This window comes from Pristis pectinata, chromosome 26 (assembly GCF_009764475.1).
Source record: "Pristis pectinata isolate sPriPec2 chromosome 26, sPriPec2.1.pri, whole genome shotgun sequence".
In the NCBI taxonomy this organism is placed as follows: domain Eukaryota; kingdom Metazoa; phylum Chordata; class Chondrichthyes; order Rhinopristiformes; family Pristidae; genus Pristis; species Pristis pectinata.
In genome coordinates, this window is record NC_067430.1 from 14014799 (window position 1) to 14039042 (window position 24244).

Sequence of the window (24244 nt, forward strand, 5' to 3'; positions counted from 1 at the left end):
GTCTACTGAACCATGGGGAGCATCACATCATGGCTTATCCTGTCTTTGGCTAATACCTACATACTTTCTGATTGGATGATGCAGGTACCTGGGGTGAATAATTTCTCTCCTCCCTCGATGCACAGAGACTACGTGCGTGCCCCCCTTACTCCAGCTGATATTGCTGGGTCTGAGTTCACCAGCTAAGCTGGAACAGCCCACCTAAGATGAGCATCATATTAGGTGGGATACTCAGGGAAAAGCCACTTTATGTATTCTCCCCCTCACACTTTCCATTCAATTCTCTCAATGGTTGTTGTGATTGTCAAGAATTTGTGAATGTTGTTGTTGCTATTGCTGATTGGTGACCCTCGCTGTCCTTCTGTTGGCTGATGGCCCCTCTCATTGCCCTTATGGCCCTCTCATCCAGTCTTGCTTCTTGTGCTGAGGTTGAGACTGGTGGCCACCAAATGGGATATGTATTTTTCATGCCAGCGACTCTCAGAGTTATAGATTCTTACAGCATGGAAACAGGCCCTTCCGCCCAATTTGTCCATGCCGGCTCTGTTGCCCAGCGAGCTCATCCCATCTGCCTGCATTTGGCCCATAGCCCTCTAAACCCCTCGTATCCATGTATTTATCTAGATGGTTTTTAAACATTGCTAATGTGCCCGCCTCAACCTGATTGTTGACTCTGAACAACAATCATCTTTTCAGGGCTTGCACTCCTGTGTATATTTACAAACTTTCAAGGCAGCTCGGTTGATGGTTGATAGGGATTGGAATAATTTTGTCTCAACCAGCGAGGCCCCTGTGTTCATAAGAGCCTCTTTATGAGCTATGATGTGAATTGAGGTATCCTGAAATAAAGGCAGAAAATGTATTGAGAGAGAAATGGGAAAAAAAAGACTAAAGTGGGTGTTGGGAGGTGGAAGTTGGCACTGGAGAAAAACTCAGAGAAAGAAATCTGAAGAGAAGGAGAGACGGAATGGGTGAAGCGAATTATGAAAAGGATGGGAATAGTCACAGACAGAGTCATGCAGCGCAGAAGCAGGCCCTTCAGCCCAACTCGTCCTTGTCGGCCAAGATGCCTATCTATTCTAATCCCCTTTTCCTACATTGGGCCCAGATCCCTCTATTCCTTTCTTGATCACGTACCTGTCCAAATGCTCTTTAAACGCTGTAATTGTACCAGCCTCAACCACTCTCCCTGCAGCTTGTTCCATATACCCACTGCCCTCCGTGTGGATAGCCACTCAGACCTCCAGTAAACATTTCCCCTCTCACCTTAAACCTATGTCCTCTAGTCTTAAACTCCCCTACCCTTGGAAAAAGACAGTGACAATCTACCCTATGCCCCTCATAATTTTATTATAGAGGTTTATAAGAAGGTCAATGACAAAGAAAGTGAACTAGACACAGGGACAGAAAATAAGGGCAGAGTTTGAGAAGGGTGAAAGAAATGAAAACTGAACCTGATTCAGGCATGATATTCTCACTTTGAGCAGGCAACCCTGAGGGAACATGTTTCCTTTGGATTCTGCCGTCTTCAATAGAAGGGCTCCATTCACTTCATCCATCTCCTGGCAATAGCTAGGGAATAGAGGTGAGGGAAAGAGAGCGCACAAGAGAGAAAGAGAGAGAATGAGAAAGAGAGAGAGGGGGAGAGAGAGAGAGTGCAAGAGGGAGAATGAGAATACGAGAGCAGGACAGAGAAGGTGATCAGTAAAGGGAGAAAACAGAAATACAGAGGGAGGATCAGAGGCCAGTTTTGACAGAGGTCAGAAGGATCAGGAGGAGCTTGGAAACATGGAGTCTGGGATCAGGAGTGGAGATTGAGAAAATTGAATAGTTTGGAAGGAACATAGGGATTAATGGAAACTGAGAGGTGATTGGGAAGGCCAGGAGGAGAGTGCGTGTGTGGGAGAGTAAAAATTTTATGTATTCATTCACTGGGAGTAGGATTTGCTGGCAAGGCCTGAATTTATTGCCAATCCCTACCTGCCCTACAGACGCCCCTTTCTTTACAACCCAATTACTTGTTGAGCTGTTTCAGAGTGTAACTAAGAGTTAACTATCTTTTGCAAAGCAACTCCTACGCTGACAGCTCAATTCGATTAGAGTTCTAGGAGAAACAGCAGAAATTGCTCTGAATTATTTGTCAGGCTCATTTACCTTTAGTCGGAGACTGTCGTCTGTGGGGTGAGGCACTTTGTCCACGGATTACGGGACTCTGTGTCCGCCCGGTTCGGCTGATTCCCAGTGTGCGGCGGAGTGCAGAGTGCAGGCAGCTCAGCTTGAACTCCATGTCCCGCTTCAGCCCCTCTAACCGTGCGAGCTCGCCCTCCAACCCGTTTACCCGTCCCTCCGCAGCACTCAGCTTCAGGCAGAGCTCATGAATTTCGACCTGAGCTTTCTCCAGCTTCAGCTCGAGGTTGCGCGCGTTGTCCAGCAGCTTCTTCCCGTTTCCCTGAGCTTCTTCCAGGCTCCCCAACAGGTCCTTCTCTCGGATGCAGAACTTGTGCTCTGCTTCCGTCATCTTCCGCTGAAGGTTGGCCAGCTGCAACAGGAGAAGAAAGTCAAAAGGCAATCCAGATATTGGAAATCTGAAATAAAAATAGAAAATGCTGGAAACACACAGGCAGCATCTGTAGAAAGAGAAAGAGTGTTAACACTTCAGGGTCCAGACCTCTCGTCAGAACTGGGAAAGAGGGAAAACAAGTTGTACAGAAGGTAGGGTGGGTAGAACAAAGGGAATACGTCTGGTGTGGATTAATCCAGCAGTCGGAAACACATAATGCTTCTTTGTCTTTGTTGAGTGTTACTAATAGCAGGACTGTGGGACATGCCCAGCAAGCCAGGCTATACTAATGGAGAGAGTAATACTGAGCCAAAGTCACAGATGGATGACTGGCAGAAGTGGCCGGTCCTGATACAGACAGAAAGAAGGATGAGATACCTAAAGTTGGACAAAAATTAGCAACGTATAACACAGGCAAAGAACCATCATGAGTTTCACATTAACCCATCTGGTCTAACCTTATCAGAGATTTCCCTTTGTTCTACTGTCCCTCTCTCACCTTCTCCACACTGAAAACTAACTCAGTTTCTCTCTTTCCCAATCCTGACAAAGGATCTCGGACCTGAAACATTATCTTTGTTTCTCTCTCCACAGAGGCTGCCTGACCTGTTGTGTATTTCCAGCCAATCCCTGTTCATTGTGCAATAACAATACACTCTCTGGGAATCCAAATTCTTCTAGAGTCCAAAGAGGAGAGTTAAGGGGCTACAGATGCTGGAGTCAGGAACAACAACCAAAATGCCGGAGGTACCTTTTCCCTCCACAGATGCTGCCTGACCCGCTGAGTTCCTCCAGCAGTTGTTTTTTGCTTCAGCTTCCAAATCCTGCTCAGTCTCCAATGTGTCCATTCACACCACCCCAGTAACAGCAGTTTTATAGACATTTGCAATCCAGATGGTAAATCAGATTGCAAAAATACTGAACAAACAAACAAAGCTTTCTCCCAAGAGATGAGTAAATTTATCTCACGAGTAGTTGAGCCATACATAGCATAAACATCTGTATTCAATGAGTTCAAATGTGGTTTTTATACAGTACCAGAGGACACAAATTTGAGCCAATTACCAAAAGAACCAAAGGAAAGATGAGGATATTTTTGTTCACACAAACTGCCTGACAGAATAATGGAAGAGGAGTCATTAGTAACTTTGAATTGCACAAGTACATCCAGAGACAAATTGTGGGATTATAGAACAGAACAAGAGTGAGGAAAATCAGATAGCTAGGACAGCACTGTGGCACAGCTGGTAAAGCTGCTGTCTCACAGCCCCAGTGACCCTGCTTCAGCACCCAACTTCTGTTGCTGAACATGTGGAGTTTGCACGTTCTCTCAGTAACCTTGGTGCTCCAGTTTCCTCCCACATCCCAAAGATGTGCAGGTTGGTAGGTTAACTGGCCACTATAAATTGCCACTAAAGTGTAGGTAAGTGGTAGAGTCTGGGTGGGGGGAGTTGATGGGAATGATAGGAGAATAAAATGAGATTGGTGTAGGATTAATAAATGGGTGCATGACGGTCGGCAGGGACTCAGTGGGTTGAAGGGCCTGTTTCCGTGCTGTCTGACACTATGAGCTCTTTGAAAGAGCCAGTGAAGAAATGATGGGCTGTTACACCTCTGTCTTTACTGTATGATTCCTGCTCGTGTTATTAAAAACTCGGGTATTACAAGGTTGCCAAAGTCAACCTTGTATTTTGTAGGCAAAGTTTATTCAGGTCTCGTGATTCTTGTCACTATGCTGCAGCACCTGCAAGAAGACGCGGATTGGGTGTCATGCAAGGACAAAATTACATTTGGCTATGAATCCCATGCACAAGACCATAACCTTCAGGCGCAGTCTGGCTTGCAAAGGACCCTGGCAAGAGTCGGCACTTATAGAATGGGCAGAGAGAAATCCAACGGGACAGATAGAAAAAAGGAAACAAACGAGTGATTTGTATTTAGGTCACAGTCCAGCTTATGCTTAAAGTGAGATCAACCATTCACCTCTTTCCGAGTGGATTCTCTGCTGGCTTCAGTTTGCAGAATTTTCTGTTTCAGTTCAAATGACTCGCGTCTGTTCTCTTCCCCTCGCTGTTCATCCAGAGTCACTCGGGTCTGGAGATCCACAATCTCTTTGCTCTTCTTCATGTTTTCACTGTCCAATGTCTTCACCTGATGGGTTGGTGGGGGGTGGGAATTAACATGAACTGTTTGCAAGAAAAGAAGACCATCTCTGCTCAAATGAAGTGGAGGGCTCCGCTGTGTTATGTCAGATGCAAGAATCCCCAACTATTGACCACCAGACCTTAGGCAGTAGAGGCTTAAATCCCACTGCTGGACTAGAAACTCCCCTCTGCGCTAAAGCAAAGGAGCCTTCCCACCATGACTATAAATTAAAAATACTTCATTAGTTGCAAAGTGCCAAGAATGTGGAAGGCTGGAGAAATACTCAACTTTCTTTTAATGATCAAGGGAGAAATTGGACATGATAATGGACATCAATAAAACTTGGACTTTAACAGTGACATAAAGTAAACTAACAATCTGAAATGATTTAACTATGATGCACAAAGCCTCATCAAGCTGTGAGCTTAATGACACTCTCCGACTTCCAGCACTTCCCATGTGCCAGAAGGAAGCTTGTAACATGGTGGACAATGTGTCCCATTTTCCTACTATTTTCAACCATAGTGATGTCTAGCTCCAAGGACCCCTTCTTTCGAATTTCTCAACCCTAAAGATATCAGCAACCAAATGGCAATGAACCAGCCCGATTCTCAAATGCAAGCACGGATAAAGGGCACTCAATCCAAAGGATGGTCCTAGTCCAAGTACAGGTAGCAGTTCACCAAGCCAGCATTACACCTGAATATGAATAACCACAGTAATGAGTGGAATTCAATCTGGGAATAGCTAAACAAGGTGAAGGATGATATTACAGAAAGATATTATGAGACAGGGTGGACTGTTGGCAGAAGGACATTAGCAAAACACTTTTAGGAGTAGATATCATTTAAAACTTAGCAAGACTGTCCATTTCTCATAGATCACAACACTGATCCTTTTTCTGTCATGTCCCTTAATTGAATTTTCCTCCATTCCCCATTTATACTTACATCTTCAAAATTATTACTGATAAATTATTCCAAAATTCAATTACTCCACCACCTTTCCTCTTAAAAGTAACTTGCTGATTTGTTTTTGATTGAGGTATGTTACCTGAAACTTAAATCCTTCCCCTTTGAAATGTTACATTTCACAGTCTTGGAATTGCACTGATGTCACTCCTTTTCCAACGAAAACCCAAAGGACAATTTCTAGCCCATGCATTCACCATGGGGCAAATATCAGAGGACAAGGCTGGCTGGTATGGAATACTCCATCCCTTCCCATTTAAAATGGTCCTTCTAGCTGAGATTTACACCAAGATATTATAAACTCAGTTACACACAATGATCGTTCCTCCTCCCTTTTCCTCAGAGCTACCTGTCGACGCAGGTCTTGAAGCTCCCGCCGTGCCTCCAGACGGGATTTCTCGACTTCTCGGAGACTTGCCCGAAGATCTGCTGATTCCTTCTCACAGTTTGCTTTTGCCTCTTCCAGAACAGAGAGCTTCTGTTCCTTCTCCTCGTTGGCTCGTTTCAAACTGAAAAACACAGTAACGCAGGAACTTCCTCAGTAACAACTGCAAAAGCCACTTATGGGTTTCTCTCCTCTCCTGAAGGTGTTGAATCCCTGAAGGGCAAAGTTGCCAGGACACAGGCAGCCCTCTGCTACGGGGCATCAGTAGTTGCTGGTACCCATGGAGCCCACCCCCAGGTACATGTGAGACCTCCAGCTGGAGCCAGAGGCAACGTATTTGTGTTTCTTACTCAAACTCCATCAAGGGCACCTGGTTGCCAGTTCAGTTCTGTACCTTATTCTTTCGCTCTCTGTTTTCTTGATGTTGGATCTGAGCTCCTCGTTCGATTGCTGAACTGCCTCCTTCTCCTTCACTTCATCAGTTACTGAGCGCTTTAAGTCCAGGATTTCTTTGCGCTGGACCTCCTGAGTCTCCTGCTGTTCTCGGATCTTACGGTGAGCTTCGATCAGGTCACGCCGGATGCTGTCGCGGGCGTCTTCAGCCACTTGAAGCTGTGTCTTTAGCTCCTCCACCTGCACAGGCAAATTAGTGTTTACTCTCTAAAACATGGGTTAGCTAGGCAGTAAGTGCACCCTAGCCAAAAACCTCAATTACACTGCAAGCTGTCTGCTTTTTTCCTCATAGATTGACTCAACCAGGAACATTCAGGACTGGCTGAATTGCCACATGCAGCTCTTCGTACCAAGTCTATGTAGATCATGAGAACCATCACTGATGAATCCGATTAACTACGTTACAACGTGGACTACATTGCCTGTAAAATGCTTTGTGACACTGGGGTTGTGAAACGCACTATGTAAATGCAGGTCACTCTACACTTTTTAAAAGAATTAGCCTTAGCGCCACAGGATTATAATTAGTCAGTGTCCCCAGCCCTTTGGTAACTGAAGTGTGGACATTTGGGCAATGTGTGGGAGCTGGGCTGTCATTGGCACTGACTTCTCCCTAACTGTTTTGCACCCTTTTGTCATTTAGCCCATGCAGAATAACTACTTGGTGGAGAGACTGGAGTTCAGTTAACATACCTGCCACTGGTCCCCAGCAGGAGAGGAGAGGAGGAAAGACACCTTGGTAGGTTAACTGGCTACTGGAAGTAGCTACTAGTGCAGGTAAGTAGCAAAAGAATCGACACAGCAAGCTGGTGGGCTGGAGAGCAAACACGATGCAGGGAAATAAGATGAAGGGGAATTGAACTGATGGGATTGCTTTGTTGGAAGCCAACATGGACTTCATGGGCTGAATGGCTGTGTCACAATAAATATGTGACATAATAGAAGAGAGAAAATATTTTTCACAGGAGGATGGATTGATTCAGGAGAATAACAGAAAATCAAAGGAGGGATGTTATATTAAAAGAAAGTTAATCTGCAGCAGCAAAACACACCCATTTTTTATTACAAAGTAGGATCATTTGGGGTGACACTAAGTGCTGAAGAGTACCAAATGGAGGAACACAGCTGAGAACAGCAGTCCCTCCTTTCACACCATCCAAAGGACCTTTCCTGGATTCTGCATTAGTGGATGCAGTATCCAACTGGAATTAAATCCCAAGTCTCTGATCCCTCTAGTGCTGGCAAAGAAAAATATGGACAGATTTGCCAAATGTTGCTGAAATGAAGGCAGACGGTATTAAAGAGCGAGTGGCAGCATGGATAGGAAGTGGATCAAAGCACATGGAGAAGGGGTTAGGGGATAATTTATTTACAGACTGAAGGTATAATTATCATGTTGGGTCTACTACTCTGCTTCCCATCTGTATATAATAATCTGGTCTTGGATACAAAGAGTACAATATCAAAATTTGCAAACAACACTAAAGTAGGAAACACAGCTGTGAAAAAGGCCACCCACAACTGCAAAGGGAATTATCACTAGTTAGTGGATTTGATAGATAGGCTTGAGCTGTAATTAAGTGTGGTACATTATTGTGGTAGGATAAAGAGAGGCCACATACACCAAAGAGCAAAGCTGAAGAGCAGAGGTACTTCAGAAATAAACATGTAAATTAAATGCTGAAGATAAATTTATAAAGCTTTAAAAAAAAGATGTAAAAGGCAAATTAAGAATGATATCAGGGATGGGAGGCTGTAATTAGGAGAGATGAAAGAAAATGCGATTCTTCATGGGAACAAGCGATCTGCATAACGTGCTCAAAATTATGAAGAACTTGAATAAAAATGGGAGAATTATAGTGGAGACGGAATCAGTTTATCAGAGACCTTAAATTTAATAAAATAAAGCTAGCGTGTTTGGGATTTCTTTAAGAAGAAAGTTGTTAGATGATGGATGTCTCCCACAAACAATGAAGAAACCAGAATTCCAAATATCATTTAAAATGTAAATTGACAAATATACTTATTACTGAAGGGAATAAGGGGAGGGTGTTGGAATGGGAAGAAGTGGACAGCTCTTTCAACCTAATAAAGGCCAAGTGGCCCATTTCTTGCTTTAAAATTCTCCAGTTGGATACGGCAAAGACACGATGAGTGGAGAAGCTAGTTGGACCTACTCAGCTTTTTATGAAGCCACCATATTCCTTTGTCTATACCAACCTCTCGGAGCGTGGCTTCACGTTGTCTCATCAGGTCCTTGAACTGCTCATTCTGGGTCTTCATTTCTTGCTCGTGGGTATTGACAGTTTCTTCAAACCGGGCATGGAAATTCTTCAACTCCGAAGTCAAATTGTTAATTTGGTTCTGCCAGAATGAATAGAATAGTTTAGAGATTGGGTTTAAAGGATGAAACAGAGGACAATTATCAGGAATTTCATGCTTGACCATCCAAAGAGAGAGAGAGAGAGAGAGAGAGAGAGAGAGAGAGCAAGAGAGAGAGAGAGAGGGGGGGAGAGAGAGAGAGAGGGAGAGAGCGAATTCCACACCCAACATTCCCAGAGAAAAATAACACAACCCTCCGAGAGACACAAAATCCATAACCGGCCTTCCCAGAGATACATGGAATCCTTCAGCTTTTTCTCGAGAAAAAGCCAATGAATTGGACAATCCCCTTCTCCAGTAAATGCAAGGCAAGTTCTAAACCATGGTTGTTGGGATATTTAGAGAAAGTTCCCCTACAGCAGTGAAACACATCTTTTATCACAGTCTACTTGCCCATTCATTGTGCAGGCCCCCTAGTCAATAATATTCAGCTGTTTTGTCCCATACAACATCAGGAACTCCTCAAACCTATTCCTATAGGTGTGTGTGTTGCCCCTGCAGGAAAGCCTGTGTGCGTCTCCCTTTGAGTCTGCATGCACTTGCTAGTGAGTGCAAGTGGGCAGCAAGTGCAGGAGCATGCTAATGCTTCTTTCCTCAGTGTGGAACATGTTTTCTGCTTGTACTCTTAGCACCTCCTGTTGTTACTTCTCTGAACCCAAACTGGATATTGAGCCTGCTTGCATACTCTGAACCAATGCTGTGAAGTCACCAGCTCTGCTGCCCAAAACTTTGCTGGCAGAGGTTAAGCATTACATTAATTGTCCAGGGACCAAACACAGGCGCTAGTGTTGCACAATGAATGGAAATGACCATACGTACTCGGTCCTGTTCATGTCGGTTGCTGGTGTCTCGCCTCAGTTGCTCCATATCCACTGAAACATTGGCAAGTTCTCGCTGAGTGTTGGTGAGCTTCTCCGAGAGAATCGCCTTCTCCGACTCCTTCATGGATAAGACCTGTGGAAGGGGCAGAGTCATTTGATTTAGTCATAACAAATTAAATGGAGAAGCTCAAAGCAGCCATTGAGAATCTGGTTACCGGTATGGACACAATGGGTTAGTGACTAGCTTCACTGCCCACAGAACCTATGCTTAATATTCCATCCTAACTGATGGGATGCAGGCGAGCTAAGAGATCCTGATATGAAAGAGTTGGACTGTGGCTACCCAGGTGGGACTGGAACTTCACCCACAGAACAAAGCAGGTCAGCACCAGCATGAAAAATAGAAAATGTCATACTGGTGCTGCTGGGAGTTGTGGCAAGAATAAGAACAACTTCACTGTGTCAAACTTCCATTCTACCTGATCTGGGAGCAGTTAATTATTGCAAAGGAAAATAGTCCAAATCTCATTGAGTGTTATCTCCCTCAAGTTAAAACTTTGTATTGATATTGAACTTGAATGATTGAAACCTCAAAGGTGTACGGCCACGATACCCCAGTCCCCGGGAGATGAGAGGATCAGGATAAGGGTGTATGGCTCCAGCATACAAATCATAAAAATACCAGAAGACCAAGTGAGAAGACAGGGTGAAGTTCAGTAAAGCCAGCAGCAAGAGGGGAATCCTCCCACTGGCCATTCCACAATGCCTGATAGAGACCCCAAATGATCCAACAGTGAAAGAAGAAGAGAAGACAGAAAGGGAGCTGGTCGACCAAACAGAGAGAGAGCTGGTGGATCGAAAAGGCAAAGGCAGAGCTGTTGGAATGAGAATGCGAGATCGTAGAGTTAGAGTCTCTGGTCCCCATCTACCTCTCCCTACCTGCTGCTTCTCATTTTCAGCCAGCAGCAGAGTCTCATCTCGCTCCTGTTGCAGGGCGGTGATCTCTTCGCTGAGTTCTTCCTTCTCAGCTTCAAACCGAGCACAGAGCTCCTCACGTTCCTGCTTCAGCTGGTGGACCAACTCCTCTCGTTCCTCCTCCAGCCCCAAACGCAAGGTTTCCTGCAACAAAGAAATGGCCACAACCGTTGCAAGGTCAGAGACCCCACACCAGCACAGGATCCTCTGCTCCCACTCCGTGGCACAGAACTCCAGCCTCTGTGGTTCTTTCCTGAACATGCCGACCCCTGAAACCCACAGCACTTTGGGCACTGGTTGCACTTTGGTGCCAAGCTGTCAACTCTTGGCTGGAGTTGGTGCAAGACTATTTGACCACAGAAGGCAGCAAGGCCAAGCCCAATCTTGCCCTCACCTTCCCTCCCCTCTCCTCATGCATTTCCTGCTGCATGTTTAAGATTTCTTTATTAGTCACATGTACATCGAAACACGCAGTGAAATGCATCTTTTGCGTAGAGTGTTCTGGGGGCAGCCCGCAAGTGTCGCCACGCTTCTGGCACCAACATAGCGTGCCGTCAGAAGCTTGGACAAATCCTGTCATTAATCCTTGGGCTGTGGCCGGTTACACCACGGCAGTGACCAGTCAGATACCTCAGGATCAAGCAAGCACGGCTGCCCTGGTCTGTCTCTGAGCGACTGCCAGTTTATATTTGGAGAGGATAGTTCAAGTACTGGACATAACTGCATTATCAGGGCTAGCTAAAGACCATGCCCCAACCCTAATTTGAAAAGTTGCTATCACACTCCCACCCACTGACCTCCCTGTTACCTTCTCCCTCTGCAGCCGATCCACATCCTCCTCATGGGCTGTCTGTTCGTTTTTCAGAGCAACCTGGGCTTCGCGCTCGGTTTGGGAGAGTTTCTGAGTGAGAAGCTCCTTGTCTCGTTCCCACTTGGTCAGCTCCACCTCCATCTCCTTCCGCACACGGTTGTTCTCAGCTGGGGCACAAACGGAATGGACTGAGGGTTACCGGTCCGGTTATGTAATGGGATTGAAGGAGCAAGAAGAGGCAATGTAGTGGGACGGGGAATGTGGAGACCCGGGGGGGAGCTGCAGCTTGGAATGATGCAGCCAGACAGTGAGGTTGGGACAGAGATAAGAGTTAGTGCGGCCAAGACACACGGAAAGGGACTGGAACAGGATGAGGGGACACTGCATTCAGGACAGTAGATAGCTCTGGGGGCAAAGAACAGTAATAAAGTGCTTTTGTTTTATTCATTCAAGGCAAGTGGGTTTCACAGGCTGAGCCAGCATTTAATTGCCCACCCCTAATTGCCCTTGAGAAGGTGGCGGTGAGCTTTCTTCTTGAACTGCTGCAGTCCTTGAAGTGCGGGTATACGCACAATGCTGTCAGGGAGAGAGTTCCAGGACTTTGGCCCAGTGACAGTGAAGGAACAGCGATATATTTCCAAGTCAGGATATTGTATGGTTTGGAGAGCAACTTCCAGGCGGTGGTGTTCCCATGCCTTGGCTGCCCTTGTCCTTCTAACTGGTAGAGGTCGTGGGTTTGGGAGGTGCTGTCACACCTACACTTGGTTTGGGATAGTTTCTGAGTACCTTCTTAAAACAAAGGGTGGTTCAGGGAGTTTCACCTCCAGTTTTCTTCCCTCCTGAGCACATCGACTCCAGCCTCGATATAGTTTCATCGATGCCAATCACATGTTGTGGCATGCTTGAGCCCAGACAGTGAACCCTAGAAAAGGAGCTGGCGATAAGTGGACATCAAAGCAGAGGTGCAGTCTGCTCTCAGCCCAGTGTGGTCTTTTGTGTACCTCTGGGTGGGGGGAGAGGGGGGAGAGAGGAGTCACTCCAAAGTCTTTCCCCCTGTGATGCTTCACTTGTAGCGAGGTGTTAGAAGCACCATTACAGAACTGGGAACATTTGGAGAAGGGGAGGAATTTGCTAGTTTTGTGCAGGAGGACAAGGTTTAGGGTAATACCGTTCGCCTTACCTTGCAGAGCCTCTTTAGCCAGGAGTAGTGTCTGATTCTCGCCTTCGACCTGTTCCTTCTGCGCCTCCAGCATGGTCAGCCATTGCCGGGTGTCAAACAGGGTTGTCTCCAGGGCCTCCTTCTCAGACCTGACAGGACAAGAGATGTGGTGGGACGGAATGGATGTGGTCGGAGGGAGCGGCTGGGGTCAGAGGGAGTGAATGTGTCCTTCAGGCAATCTCTCATTAAAACTGTGCACAATTTCAGCAAGATTTCTTTACACTCACACTCCAGCCTCCTTGCATACATGTATCAAGCACCATCAGGGAGCGTTACATTGAGGGTGGTGGGTGTTATCAGGAAGTATTACTGTCAAAGAAATGGGTTTGTCAAGCAGAGTTACAGGGAGGGTTGTGGAGTACATCAGCAAAGGCTACAATCAAGAATGCGGGTTATATTGATGTACTGTGATCAGGAATGGTGTGTGTTTCAGTGAGGAGTGAGGCTAAATCAGATATTGTTACAGTAAGAAGCATGCATTTTTTCAGATGGACGTAAGTACTATGAGTTCTATCGGGGTGTTACATCGAGGGGTATGAGTTATATCTGGGAATGTTACAGTGAGGTTAAGGGCTTTTCAGTCAAAGTGCAGCTGCAGAGATATAATGTAGCATTATAATAAGGACTGCTGGATATTTCATGGAATGTTCCTGAGGTATCACACTGAGAGACATGGGCATGTTAGACAGCATTACAGGGTCAGGGGGAGCGACACATAGCAGCTGTGCCATATTTTCTTTTCTACTGAATGGTTGAAGGGCAATTTCTCATCATCACCATTCCCAAACCCAGTGCTTATATGCACCTGAGACCTGCTCCTTCATCTGCCAGCATCCTGTTCTCACGCTCTGACGCCGTGAGCTGGACCTCAAGACTCGCCTTCACCCTGGTCAGTTCTTCCTTCTCTTTGGCCACACGAAGCAGCGCCTCATTGTGCCGCTCAATCTCGTGGTGAGCCTGCACCAGCTCCTCGTTCACACTGTTCTTCTGTCGAGTCACCTGTGTGAACACAGATGAGAAGCTTTGTACTTTGTCTCAATGGCATAACTGTTTCCATTCAGCAGGGTAAGGGTTACTTGCTCTGTAATGTTTGCTCATTATTCTGATCACTCTGATTATTCAGCAGGTGAGGCTTATTGCTCAGTAACCTTTGCTGATTAATCAGCCAGGTAAGGCCTCCTTTGCTGTTTATTCAGTATGATAAGGGTTACAGTAAAACTCCGATGATCCACTATCCGACTATCCGGAAATGCCTATGGTTTGGCACCTGGCTCACCAGCTGATAGTTTCTGCAATCCCTTCCCACTCAATGGAAGTTCCCACACTCCCGATCAACTCACCGGGGCTCCGCTTCCCATCTTCCCTTTCAACTGCCTCGAGTCCTGCTTCCCACACTCCCTTTACACCGACCTGGTTCACCAGGAAATTTACTATATTACTGCGTAACCTCTAAAAAATGTGAATTAAAAACATGTTGGGGTATTAATAGGGGAATGACATCCAATAGTCCAGAAAATGGGCTAATCTAGCATCACTAAAATCCCAAGCATGCCGGATTATCGGAATTTTACTAATCACCATGTGGTTTCTGCCGATCACTCAGCAGGATGAAGGTTACTTGGTCTGTAACTCTTGCTGTTTATTCAGCAGATTAACTTTTGCCAATCATTCAGCAGTGCCAGGATGTATGTTAGCAGTTCCTCTACCTGTCCCAGTTGTTCCTGCATTTCTCCCTTTTCCTGCTGACAAGCCATCAGGTCCTGCTCCAGCTTCTCACGGCTCTGCTCCATAATCTGCAGGGTGTGCTCCAGGCCGTGGCGCTCGTTGTGCAGGTCCAGCTTCTCCTGTTCCAGGTGGACTAACTCATCCCGAATCGAGGTCTTTTCCTGTTCAACTTCTTTCTTCTGAGCCAGCAGCATCGTCTTCTCATCCTCCAGCTGCAGGTATACAAGAGTTATAAGCCAACCAATGAAAAGCAAGAGTAGCCTCTCAAACCTTCCATTGCTTCATAACTGATCTGGTTGTAATCCCAAATCTACATTCCCACCTACCCACCCCCAATAACCTTTCATTCCGTTGGTTGTCAAGGTGGAGTGACAGAGAGGCGCAGCTAGTAAAGCCGCGCCACAGAACCGGGTTCAATCCTGACTTCGGGTGCTGTTTGTGTGGAGTTTGCATGTTCTGTCTGTGACTACTAGGGTTTCCTCTGGGTGCTCTGGTTTCCTCCCACATCCCAATAATGTGAAGGTTGGTAAGCTAACTGACCATTGTAAATTGCCCCTAATGTGTAGCTGGGTGATATAACCTGGGGGTGTTGATGACAATCTGGGGGGAGAAAAGTGGGGTTAATGTAGGTGAAATGGGTGGTTGATGGTTGGCACAGACTCGTCAGGCCAAAGAGCCTGTTTCCATGCTGGATCTCACTAGGACTCTAAGGTTCTATTTATCTCTGCCTTCAAAATATTCAAAGACTCTGCTTCCACCCTCCCAATAATGAGGAAGAGGGTTCCAGATACTGCCATCCCTTGAGAGAAAAAAATTTGCCTCATCTCTGTCTTAGAAGGGCAATCCCTTATTTTTAAACAGTGACCCCTTGTTCTAGATCCTCCCAGAAGAGGAAACATCCCCTCCACATCCACCCAGTCAAGAACCTCAGGATCTTAAATGTTTCAATCAAATTCCCTCTCATTTTTCTACACTCTAGTGGATATAAGCCTAAACTATCCAACCCTTTCCTCATAAGACAAACCCACCAACTCAGGTATTAATCTAATAAACCTTCTCTAACTACTTCGTATGCATAAACATCCTTCTTCAGATAAACAAACCAACACTGTACACAGTACTCCAGGTGCCTCAAGAAGGCAGCATCTATCATCAAGGATCCTAACCATCTGGGTCATGCCCTCTTCTCGCTGCTACCATCAGGCAGGAGGTACAGAAGCCGAAGTCCCACATCACCAGGTTCAGAAACAGCTACTTTCCTACAACCATCAGGTTCTTGAACTGACCTGTACAACCCTAACTCTATCTCAGCAATAAAACACTACGGACAACCTCTTGCACTGCCATGGACTTGTCTTCCATTGTGTCTGTTTTTACTAGGATCTTGCTTTTGCACACTTTTTTTTTCACTGTATGATATAATTTTATGTATAATTTATATTCTGTGTGTTGTCTGTACCTACGTGCCTGTGATGCTGCTGCAAGTTTTTCTTTGTACTGTATCTCTCTGTACCTGTGCACATGACGATAAATTCGACTTGACTTCAATCCGCATTTGGTGTGTACTAGCTCACAAATCAGCCTACAGCTACCCTGATGTTACTAAAAGAACGGTGCATTGACTATCTGCTCTGCCCAATGTAAAACTCAGGAATTGTGCAGCCCATGAAAGTTCGGAGTCCCACCACACACTGGATAGAGATGAGTGCACTGAACTGTGATGGGGTAGTGCTTCTGTTGGGAAGGGTAAGCAAGGCTTCCTGCCCCATGACTGCATGAAAGGCTTGGACAACCAGCACTGAGCTGGCCTGAGATGCTGCCACACTTTCTCTCAAGGCTGATGCACAAGTGATGGTCCTTTTAATGAAGTGCTGCGGGCTGCCGGTTCCAGTGGAAGTGTATCCCAACACCTATGGGAGAGGAGACGAGGACGTGTGGATGGAGATGAGGGAACAGAGAGGAGCTTGAGAAGTGAACTGCTTTGTTACCTCCAGGATGATTTTGTTCAGCTGCACTTTGTCCTGGGCTAGCCCTTCATTGAAGGCACTCATCTTGGACAGAGAATCCCGCAGAGAGGCTTGCTCCGTCCTCAGCTTGCTCAGGATCAGCTCCATCTCCGCGTTCGCGTTCTGCACCTTGGGAGGAGCGAACAATTCCATTAACATTAAAACTGACCCAATCTAAAAGCTGAACATACCCCACCTTTAGACAGCCAGACTCTGCAAAACAGGAGAATATTCCATCGAATCTCCAATTGATACAGCAATTCAAATGTGCAGGAACGTAAGAAGCTGCAGAGAGTAGGGGACTCAGCCCAATATATCACGGGCACATCCCTCCCCGCCATTGGTAGTAACTACATGAGGCGCTGCCCCAAGGAGGCAACATCTGTCATCAAAGATCCCCACCATCTGGGCCATGCCACCTTCTTGCAGCTACCACTGGGCAAGAGGTACAGAAGCCTGTAAATTGGGTGTGGTAATTCAGAGTTGGGCAGAGAAAAAGCAAATGGGCAAGGTTCCTTTTCCTGGATTCATTATCCAGTCACTCTTACCAGAAGTCCCACACTACCAGGACAGCTACTTCCTTTCAACCATTCGGTTCTTAAACCAACCTGCACAACCCTATCACTACCTCAGCAGAGCAACACTATGACCACTTTGCACTACAATGGTCTTTGTTTTTTTGTTCTAATCATATTCTTTCTTGTATAATTTGTTTAATTTATGTTTTTCTAGTGAATGTTGTGTCTCTAATGCTATGTGCCTGTGATGCTGCTGTAAGCTTTACATTGCATCTGTGTGTACATGTACTTGTGCATATGACAAGAAGCTCGACTTTGACCCCTTCAGACAGGTGACACTGGAGAGAGTTCTGTCACCTGGCAAGAGGACTTCCTAACTGTCATCTTTTATTTTAGCTTGTTGCCAATTGTGCGATGGGCTCTGATCATGACAGTCTCCCACTGCTGTCCTGGGAACATGCACAGTTAGTTACCAACCTGCAGGAAAACAGTGACCAGGGAAAGAGTCTCCGAATATTTCTCTGTGGTCCACAGCAAACACAGCCTAGCCCAATCCCACAGTCAGTGCCTGGTTTCTGGACTTATCTGGGGTTCTACAATTGGGTGTGGTAATTCAGAGTTGGGCAGAGGAAAAGCAAATGGGCAAGGTTCCTTTTCCTGGATTCATTATCCAGTCAATCTTACCAGAAGTCCAAAGTCAAAGTCGAGTTTATTGTCATATGCACAAGTACATGTATACACAGGTGCAACGAAAAACTTGCTTGCAGCAGCATCACAGGCACATAGCATCAGATAAGCAGCATTCACAAGAAAAACATAAATTAAACATAAATTATACCCAATTTTTACAAGAAAGAACACAATTAGAACAAAAAAAAACAAAGTTCACTTTAGCGCAAAGTGATTAAAGTGGTCAATGTGGATATTTATCACAGGAAAGGTCTGAACGATGATCTCCCACCCCACCTCCCCCCCGGTTCCCACAATAACCCCTTCCCCCTGTCAAAAGTTCAATCAGCACTCATTGTCAAAGGTCACACAAGCAGAATAGCTCCTTGGGCACGTAACCAAGGACAGCCCAAGTGCCTCAAAACTCCGTATCAACACCTTCCATTGAGGAAAATAGAATGGGAAAATAAAACTGCGTCTTGTGTATAATCACAGGTCGATTGTGTATTCTGCCTCATGTTCCAAGCTTACCTTGGAGAGTGCCTCTTTAATTTCAACCTTCTCATTCTCCAGAACCTCCTTGTCCAGCGAAGCTTGCCTCAATGCCTCCTTAACCTGCACCAGCTCCTTTTTCACACTTGAGTTCTTTCCTTCCAGCTGCTCAATCATCTTGTGGCTGATGGAGAAATTCATATGAACATTCATGAACATAAAGCCACAGAGACAGTAACATGTAAAGAATTAATGCAAAGTTTACGACAAATATACAAAAGCTCAACAGTAAAAGCACTCCATCTGTGGCTAACAAGAGAAACTGGAGACAGTATTAGATCAAAGGAAAAGGCTAATAATGTTGTCCAGTAGCAAACTAGATGTCTCGGTGTCACCCGTCTGAAGGGGTCAAAAACTAGTAGCAAGCCTGAGGATTGGAAAATTTCAAAACTCAGCAAAGATATTGATAAGGAAAGGGAAGGTTGAATGTGAGAGGAATCCAGCAAGAAACATAAACCGACATATAAAAGCTATTACAGATATGTAGAAAGAAAAAGATAAGCAAAAATTAATATGGGTCCCTCATAGACTGAGAGAGGACAAATTATCCAGGGAATATAATTGGTGGGGCCCAGCATATAAAATGCTAAAGAACAGGTAAAACATTCACAACCATGTTCAGCCAGAAGTGCCTAATAGATGAACTATCTTGGTTTTCTCCTGAGATCCCCACCATCACATAAAATAGTCTCTAGCCAATTCAATTTACTCCATCTGATACTGAGAAGTATTTGAAAGCACTGGATGCAGCAAAAATATGGGACCAGACAACATCCCAGCTGTAGCACTGAAGGCTCACGCTCCAGCACTCAGTGTGCCTCTAGCCAAGTGATTCCAGTACAGTTTCAGCACTTCATCTGCCCAACAATGTAGAAAATTGCCCAGGTCTCTCCTGTTCACAAAGAGCACGACAAATCCAATCCAACTAATTACAGCCCAATCAGTCCACTTTAGTCATCAGTAAATGATGGAAGCTGTTGTCGACGCTGCTATTAAACGGCATTTACTCACCAGTAACCTAATCATCAATGCCCTGTTTGGGTTTCGCCGGGAACACTCAGAGCACATCACAGCCTTGGTCCAATCATGGCCAAAGACATGAATTCCAGCGGTAAGTAACAGCCCTTGATATCAAGGCAGCATTAGACTACATGTGGTTTAAGGTGCTCTGGTAAAGCTGAAGTTAATGGACGGCATAGTGAAAACACTCCAGTGCCTGGGGTTATACCTCGTGGAAAGGAAGGTGTTGTGGTGTCGGAAGTCAATCATCCCAGCCCAGGACATCAGTGCGGGAGCTTCTTGGGCAGTATCCTGGGCCAAATCATCTTCAGCTGCTTCATCAATGACCTTCCTTCCATCATAAGGTCAGAAATGGGGATGTTCGCTGACGATTTCATAATGTTCTGTTCCATTCACAACTCAACCAATGAAGCAGCCCTGTACATGGGCTGATGAGTGGCAGGTAACATTTGAGACAGTAAAATGCCAGGCAACGATGATCTCCAACAAGAGAGTCTAACCACCTGCCTTTGACATTCAATTATATTACTACTGCTGAGTCCCCAGCCATCAATGGCCTGGGGGTCACCTTTGACCATAAACTCTACTGGACCAGCCACATAAATACCATGGCTACAAAAACAACTCAGGGCTGGGCGTAAGAAGGATGTGATTAAGCTACAGAAGGTGCAGAAAAGATTCACAAGGGTGTAGCCTGGACTGGAGAGCTTCAGTTATAAGGAGAGACTGGATAGGGTGGCTCTGTTTCCCTGGGGTGAAGAAGGCTGAGAGGTGACATGATAGAGGTGTGTAAAACTATGAGAGGCATAGATAGGGTAGATAGACAGTGTTTATTTCCCATGGTAGGGGTGCCTAAAACTAGAGGGCATATACTTAAAGAGTGACAGAGGAGGGGTAAATTTTTCACACAAAGGGAATTTGGTGTTGGAATGAGCTGCCAGAAGAGATGACTTAAACAGCATTAGCAACAACATTTAAGAGGCATCTGGACAGGTATTTGAATGAGCTAGACAGGCAAGGGGGAATTAGTATAGTGGCATGATGGTCGGCACAGATGCAGTGGGCTGAAGGGCCTGTTTCTACGCTGCACAAGTCTACGACTCTATCCTGCTCTGACGGACTCACCTCCTGACACCCCAAAGTGTTTTCACAATCTGTAGGGCACAAGTCAGAAGCAAAATGCAATGCCAACAACTCTGAACAGCCAAGGCAAAGCAGCCTGCCCGGTCTCTGCTCCATCAACCACCCTAAACATTCATTGCCTCCACCATCAGCACACAGTGGGTACCAGCTACAAAATGCACTGCAGTTACTTGCCTGGCCACTCCAATAAAACCTCCCAAACCCGTGTTCTCTACCACAAAGAAGGACAAGGGCAGCCATGTCCAGATTCCGAATACAACTCAAAAAAAAAGGAAATGGCAGAACAAAGAATCTTGAGTCTGTCTTCACGAATAGTGGGGAGAGATAGTGGACAGAGGTCAAGAGTGAATGCAGAACTAAAAGCAGCATCAATGAAGAAATAGAATTGGACACATTAATGGAAATGAAAGCAGTTAAATCCCCAAGATGTGATGAACTTCATCCCGAATTTTGAAAGAGGTAGCTATGGAAATATCCATTAAGGACATTGGGCCTATACACTTTAGACTGAAGAAGGGCAAGAAACATTGAAACATATTAAATCCTTGCAAGGAGAGGCAGCAGTTTCCCCTGGCTGAGAAGTCAGGGATCACAGCATCAAAATAAAGGGTCAGCCATTTAGGACTGAGGGGCAAAGAAATTTCTTCATCCAGAGATTTGCGAATCTTTGGAATTCCCTGCCCAGGAGGACTGCGGAGGCTTAGTCTCTGAGCAGGATCAAGTCAGAGATCAGAATGTTTTTGGATATTTAAGGGAATCAAGAGAGATGGGATAAATGCAGGAAAGAGGTGCTGATGTAAAATAATCAACCATGATCATATTGAATGGTAGGACAGTCACTAGGGTCCGAATGGCCTGCTTCCACTTCTACTTCTTATGTCCCTCAGTTTGGAACCCCGAGTGTCACTCACCCTCGCTCGATTTCCTTCAGTGCCCTCTCTTTGTCCTTCAGGATGTCCTCCTTCTCGTCCTCCAGGTTGTCCCGCTGCCTCTGCAGTTCACCATTGGCCAGCTGCAGCTTCTCATTCTCCTGCTGCACCGTCTCAACCTGCTGCTGGAGGGACTGAAGGGACTTCTCTAAGTTCGACTTCTCACTGTCAGGATGAGAAAGAGCAAGGCCGGCCCGGTCAAATGGGGAAGGTGGCCTGGGGCGGGGATGAGTTCAGGATCATTACATTTACTTGTTGCTGGCTTTCCAGGTGGATCAACTAAGGTTTAGTTTAATCCATTGCTGTTTTACAGATTTATTTTTAATGTCAAAATAAGGGATTTGGATCTGAAGAAAACGTTGTTAGTTTGGGCAACGGCAGCAAAAATCAGCACCACTGAGGGTGCGGACAGTGTCTTTATCCCCCAAGGTGAAGAAACGCTGTGAATGCACAATTCTAGGTGATGGCAGATACTCTCACAACGTTTATGAAGCATCTGGAGAAGCACTTGAATCTCAAAGGGATAGTAGCTACAGACTAAATGCTGGTTGAATGGGATTAGTATAGATAAGTACTTGATGGTCAGTAAAGACAAGGTGGGCCGATGGGCCTCTTTCTGCACTGTGTGAATCTACAGCAAGCTTTAATGATGCTTTATAATCTTCAGATTGTGGCTTATAGTTCAGTTCTGACAGATATTTAGGAAAGAGGGACAAATGGGACAAGAAAAAATATCTAAAGTGTAACAGGTTTCACTGGGGGAGTGGAGTGAGATACTTCATCACAACAAAGGTCCCAAGATCAATAGAGTAGGGACTAGGGCAGGGATAAGTTCAATCAGCAGCACCTCAGGTGGCCTCACCTTCCCAGTAGGTCAGCAGAGGAGCGGAAACGATTGGCATCGCGCTTGGCATCATCCTTGGCCCTCACCGAGTCCTCGGTCTCTTCCTTGAGCTTGAGGATCTGCTGCTCCAGTGCCCGACGCTCATTCTCACTGTCGGCCAAGTGCTTCTTCAGACTGGCCACCGTGTCCTGGGCTGCCTCGTACTTTGCACGGAGTTCCTGTTGGAAGAACGCAGGATTTAACAAGAGCACGGTGCTGTTATTGTACAGTGAAAGGTCATGGTCTTTCACTGTGGACTGGTAGGAAGCATAGACCCTTTGGCTGGTAATCTCAGCGTTACAGAGCTGGATGTCTGCTGTAGCAAGGGTGCAGCACTTCTTCTTAGGAATTTAATGGTTGAATCCCACCCAGATTCAATCTCTCTCACAGCAGCCTGTTACAGGAATTGTGGAAGCAGTGGAGTTGCTTGGAAAACTTGCATAATCTAGAAGCAGAGTAGCTGAATAACGAGGGTTTAAGAGGCAGGCTGTCTTATTGCTAAGTGTGACAGCAGTAAATAGGAAGACGTCCACCTATGTTGCTCCTGTTTCCCTGTCATTGATAGTGATAATATTACATTCTCATAGTTCCTTATAACATAAAAGGAGAATATTCGGCCCACTGAGTCTATGCTGGCTCTCAGAGCAATCCCATCAATCCCATTCCTTCACTTATTTCCCTATAATCCATTCTCTCACACATGCTCCTCAATGCCCCTACCAACTGGCATCTCTTTGAGATGTGGGCACCCGGAGGAAACCTACCTGGTCACAGGGAGATTGTGCAAATTCCACACAGTCAGCAGCTGAGGCCAGGATCGAACCTGGGTCTCTGGAACTGTGTGGCAGCGGGACTGCTGCTGTACCACATTGCTACCTAACCCAGCAGCTGCTAAGTAGGTCCCAGCCTTGTTCTATGTTGAGCTAGCCAGGCTCATCCAGAGCAGTAACAATAAAGGTATGACTGGACATGACTTCCAACGGAGGAACGTAATGGGGCTCCTGCTCCCCTTCCCCACAGGAGACCACACCTGGAGGACAGGTGAAGCAACACGAGGCTCCCTCAAGGTTGGATGTCCAGCTGACAATGGGCTCAAGTGTACATCCAGGCCAGAAGTGACCATCAATCTGTGCCCACTACAAGGGTCGGAAACTGGCAAGTTAAAAAATGCAACAGCAGCAGGGAAATAGGATGGGGCTTTGCTCAGCACCGTCACTTCTTATTCTCGCTGCTACCATCAGGCAGGAAGGAGGTACAGAAGCCTGAGGTCCCACATCAAGAACAGCTACTTTCCTACACTCATCAGGTTCTTGAACCGACCTGCACAACACTAACCCTACCTCAGCAACGGAACACTACGGACCACCCCTTGCACTGCCATGGACTTGTTTTAGACTGTCTTTGTTTTTCTTTGTACCAAGATCTTGCTTTAGCATATTCTTTGCAACTCTATGACCTCTACGATTGTGTTTTGTTTTGGACTAATGTCTTGCTTTGCACTTTTTCCTTCACTGGCTTGTGTAATTTCTATTGTGTGTGTTGTTGTCTAAACCTATGTGCCTGTGATGCTGCTGTAAGCAAGTTTTTCCATTGTACCTGTACCTCACCGTACTTGTGCACATGACAATAAACTCGACTCGACTCGACGAGATATTTTCAGATGGATTCAGCTCTACGTGGGTGGCCAAGGTGCTCGGTGTTTCCTAACCTGGATCTGGAGCTGCCTCTTCTGCACCGCGCCCTGGACAACCGAGTACACGGAGTCGGCGAAGACCGGCGACAGGCTGTGTCCTGGCGAGTGGCTGCGGCGGGGAGAGGCCCGTCGGCGCGGCGACGGCGTGCGCAGGTTGGACGAGAGCCCCAGGGGGCTGAACAGGGAGGAATCCATCTCGGTGACCTCGCCGGTCCGCTCCGCGGACGTGGTCTGAGCCCCGCTGTCAGCATCAGTAATGACGACCTGTGGAGAGAGTGTGGTTAAGTGGAGCTGGTTACCGTGGTTACCAACACCAGAGCCTTCACAGCAACAGCAAACAATCCATCTTCTGCAAAGTCAAATACCAATCCCATAAATTAACAT

General features: G+C 46.1%; 1 protein-coding gene across 4 annotated transcripts in view; it reads right to left on the reverse strand.

The window, feature by feature from the left end:
- Positions 1-24244, reverse strand: part of LOC127583316 (rootletin-like) — a 91726-nt gene that overhangs the window by 33113 nt on the left and 34369 nt on the right. For all 4 annotated transcript variants that reach the window (XM_052039174.1, XM_052039173.1, XM_052039172.1 and 1 more), the window contains exons 12-27: positions 23876-24124; positions 22147-22346; positions 21267-21449; positions 18172-18316; positions 16436-16582; positions 14429-14659; positions 13528-13721; positions 12684-12811; positions 11501-11670; positions 10657-10836; positions 9716-9850; positions 8735-8878; positions 6456-6694; positions 6026-6185; positions 4544-4711; positions 2155-2539 (exon numbers count right to left, since the gene is read on the reverse strand). In XM_052039174.1, the coding sequence (XP_051895134.1) occupies positions 2155-2539; positions 4544-4711; positions 6026-6185; positions 6456-6694; positions 8735-8878; positions 9716-9850; positions 10657-10836; positions 11501-11670; positions 12684-12811; positions 13528-13721; positions 14429-14659; positions 16436-16582; positions 18172-18316; positions 21267-21449; positions 22147-22346; positions 23876-24124 (3058 nt within the window). The remainder of the gene's footprint in view (positions 1-2154; positions 2540-4543; positions 4712-6025; positions 6186-6455; positions 6695-8734; positions 8879-9715; positions 9851-10656; positions 10837-11500; positions 11671-12683; positions 12812-13527; positions 13722-14428; positions 14660-16435; positions 16583-18171; positions 18317-21266; positions 21450-22146; positions 22347-23875; positions 24125-24244) is intronic.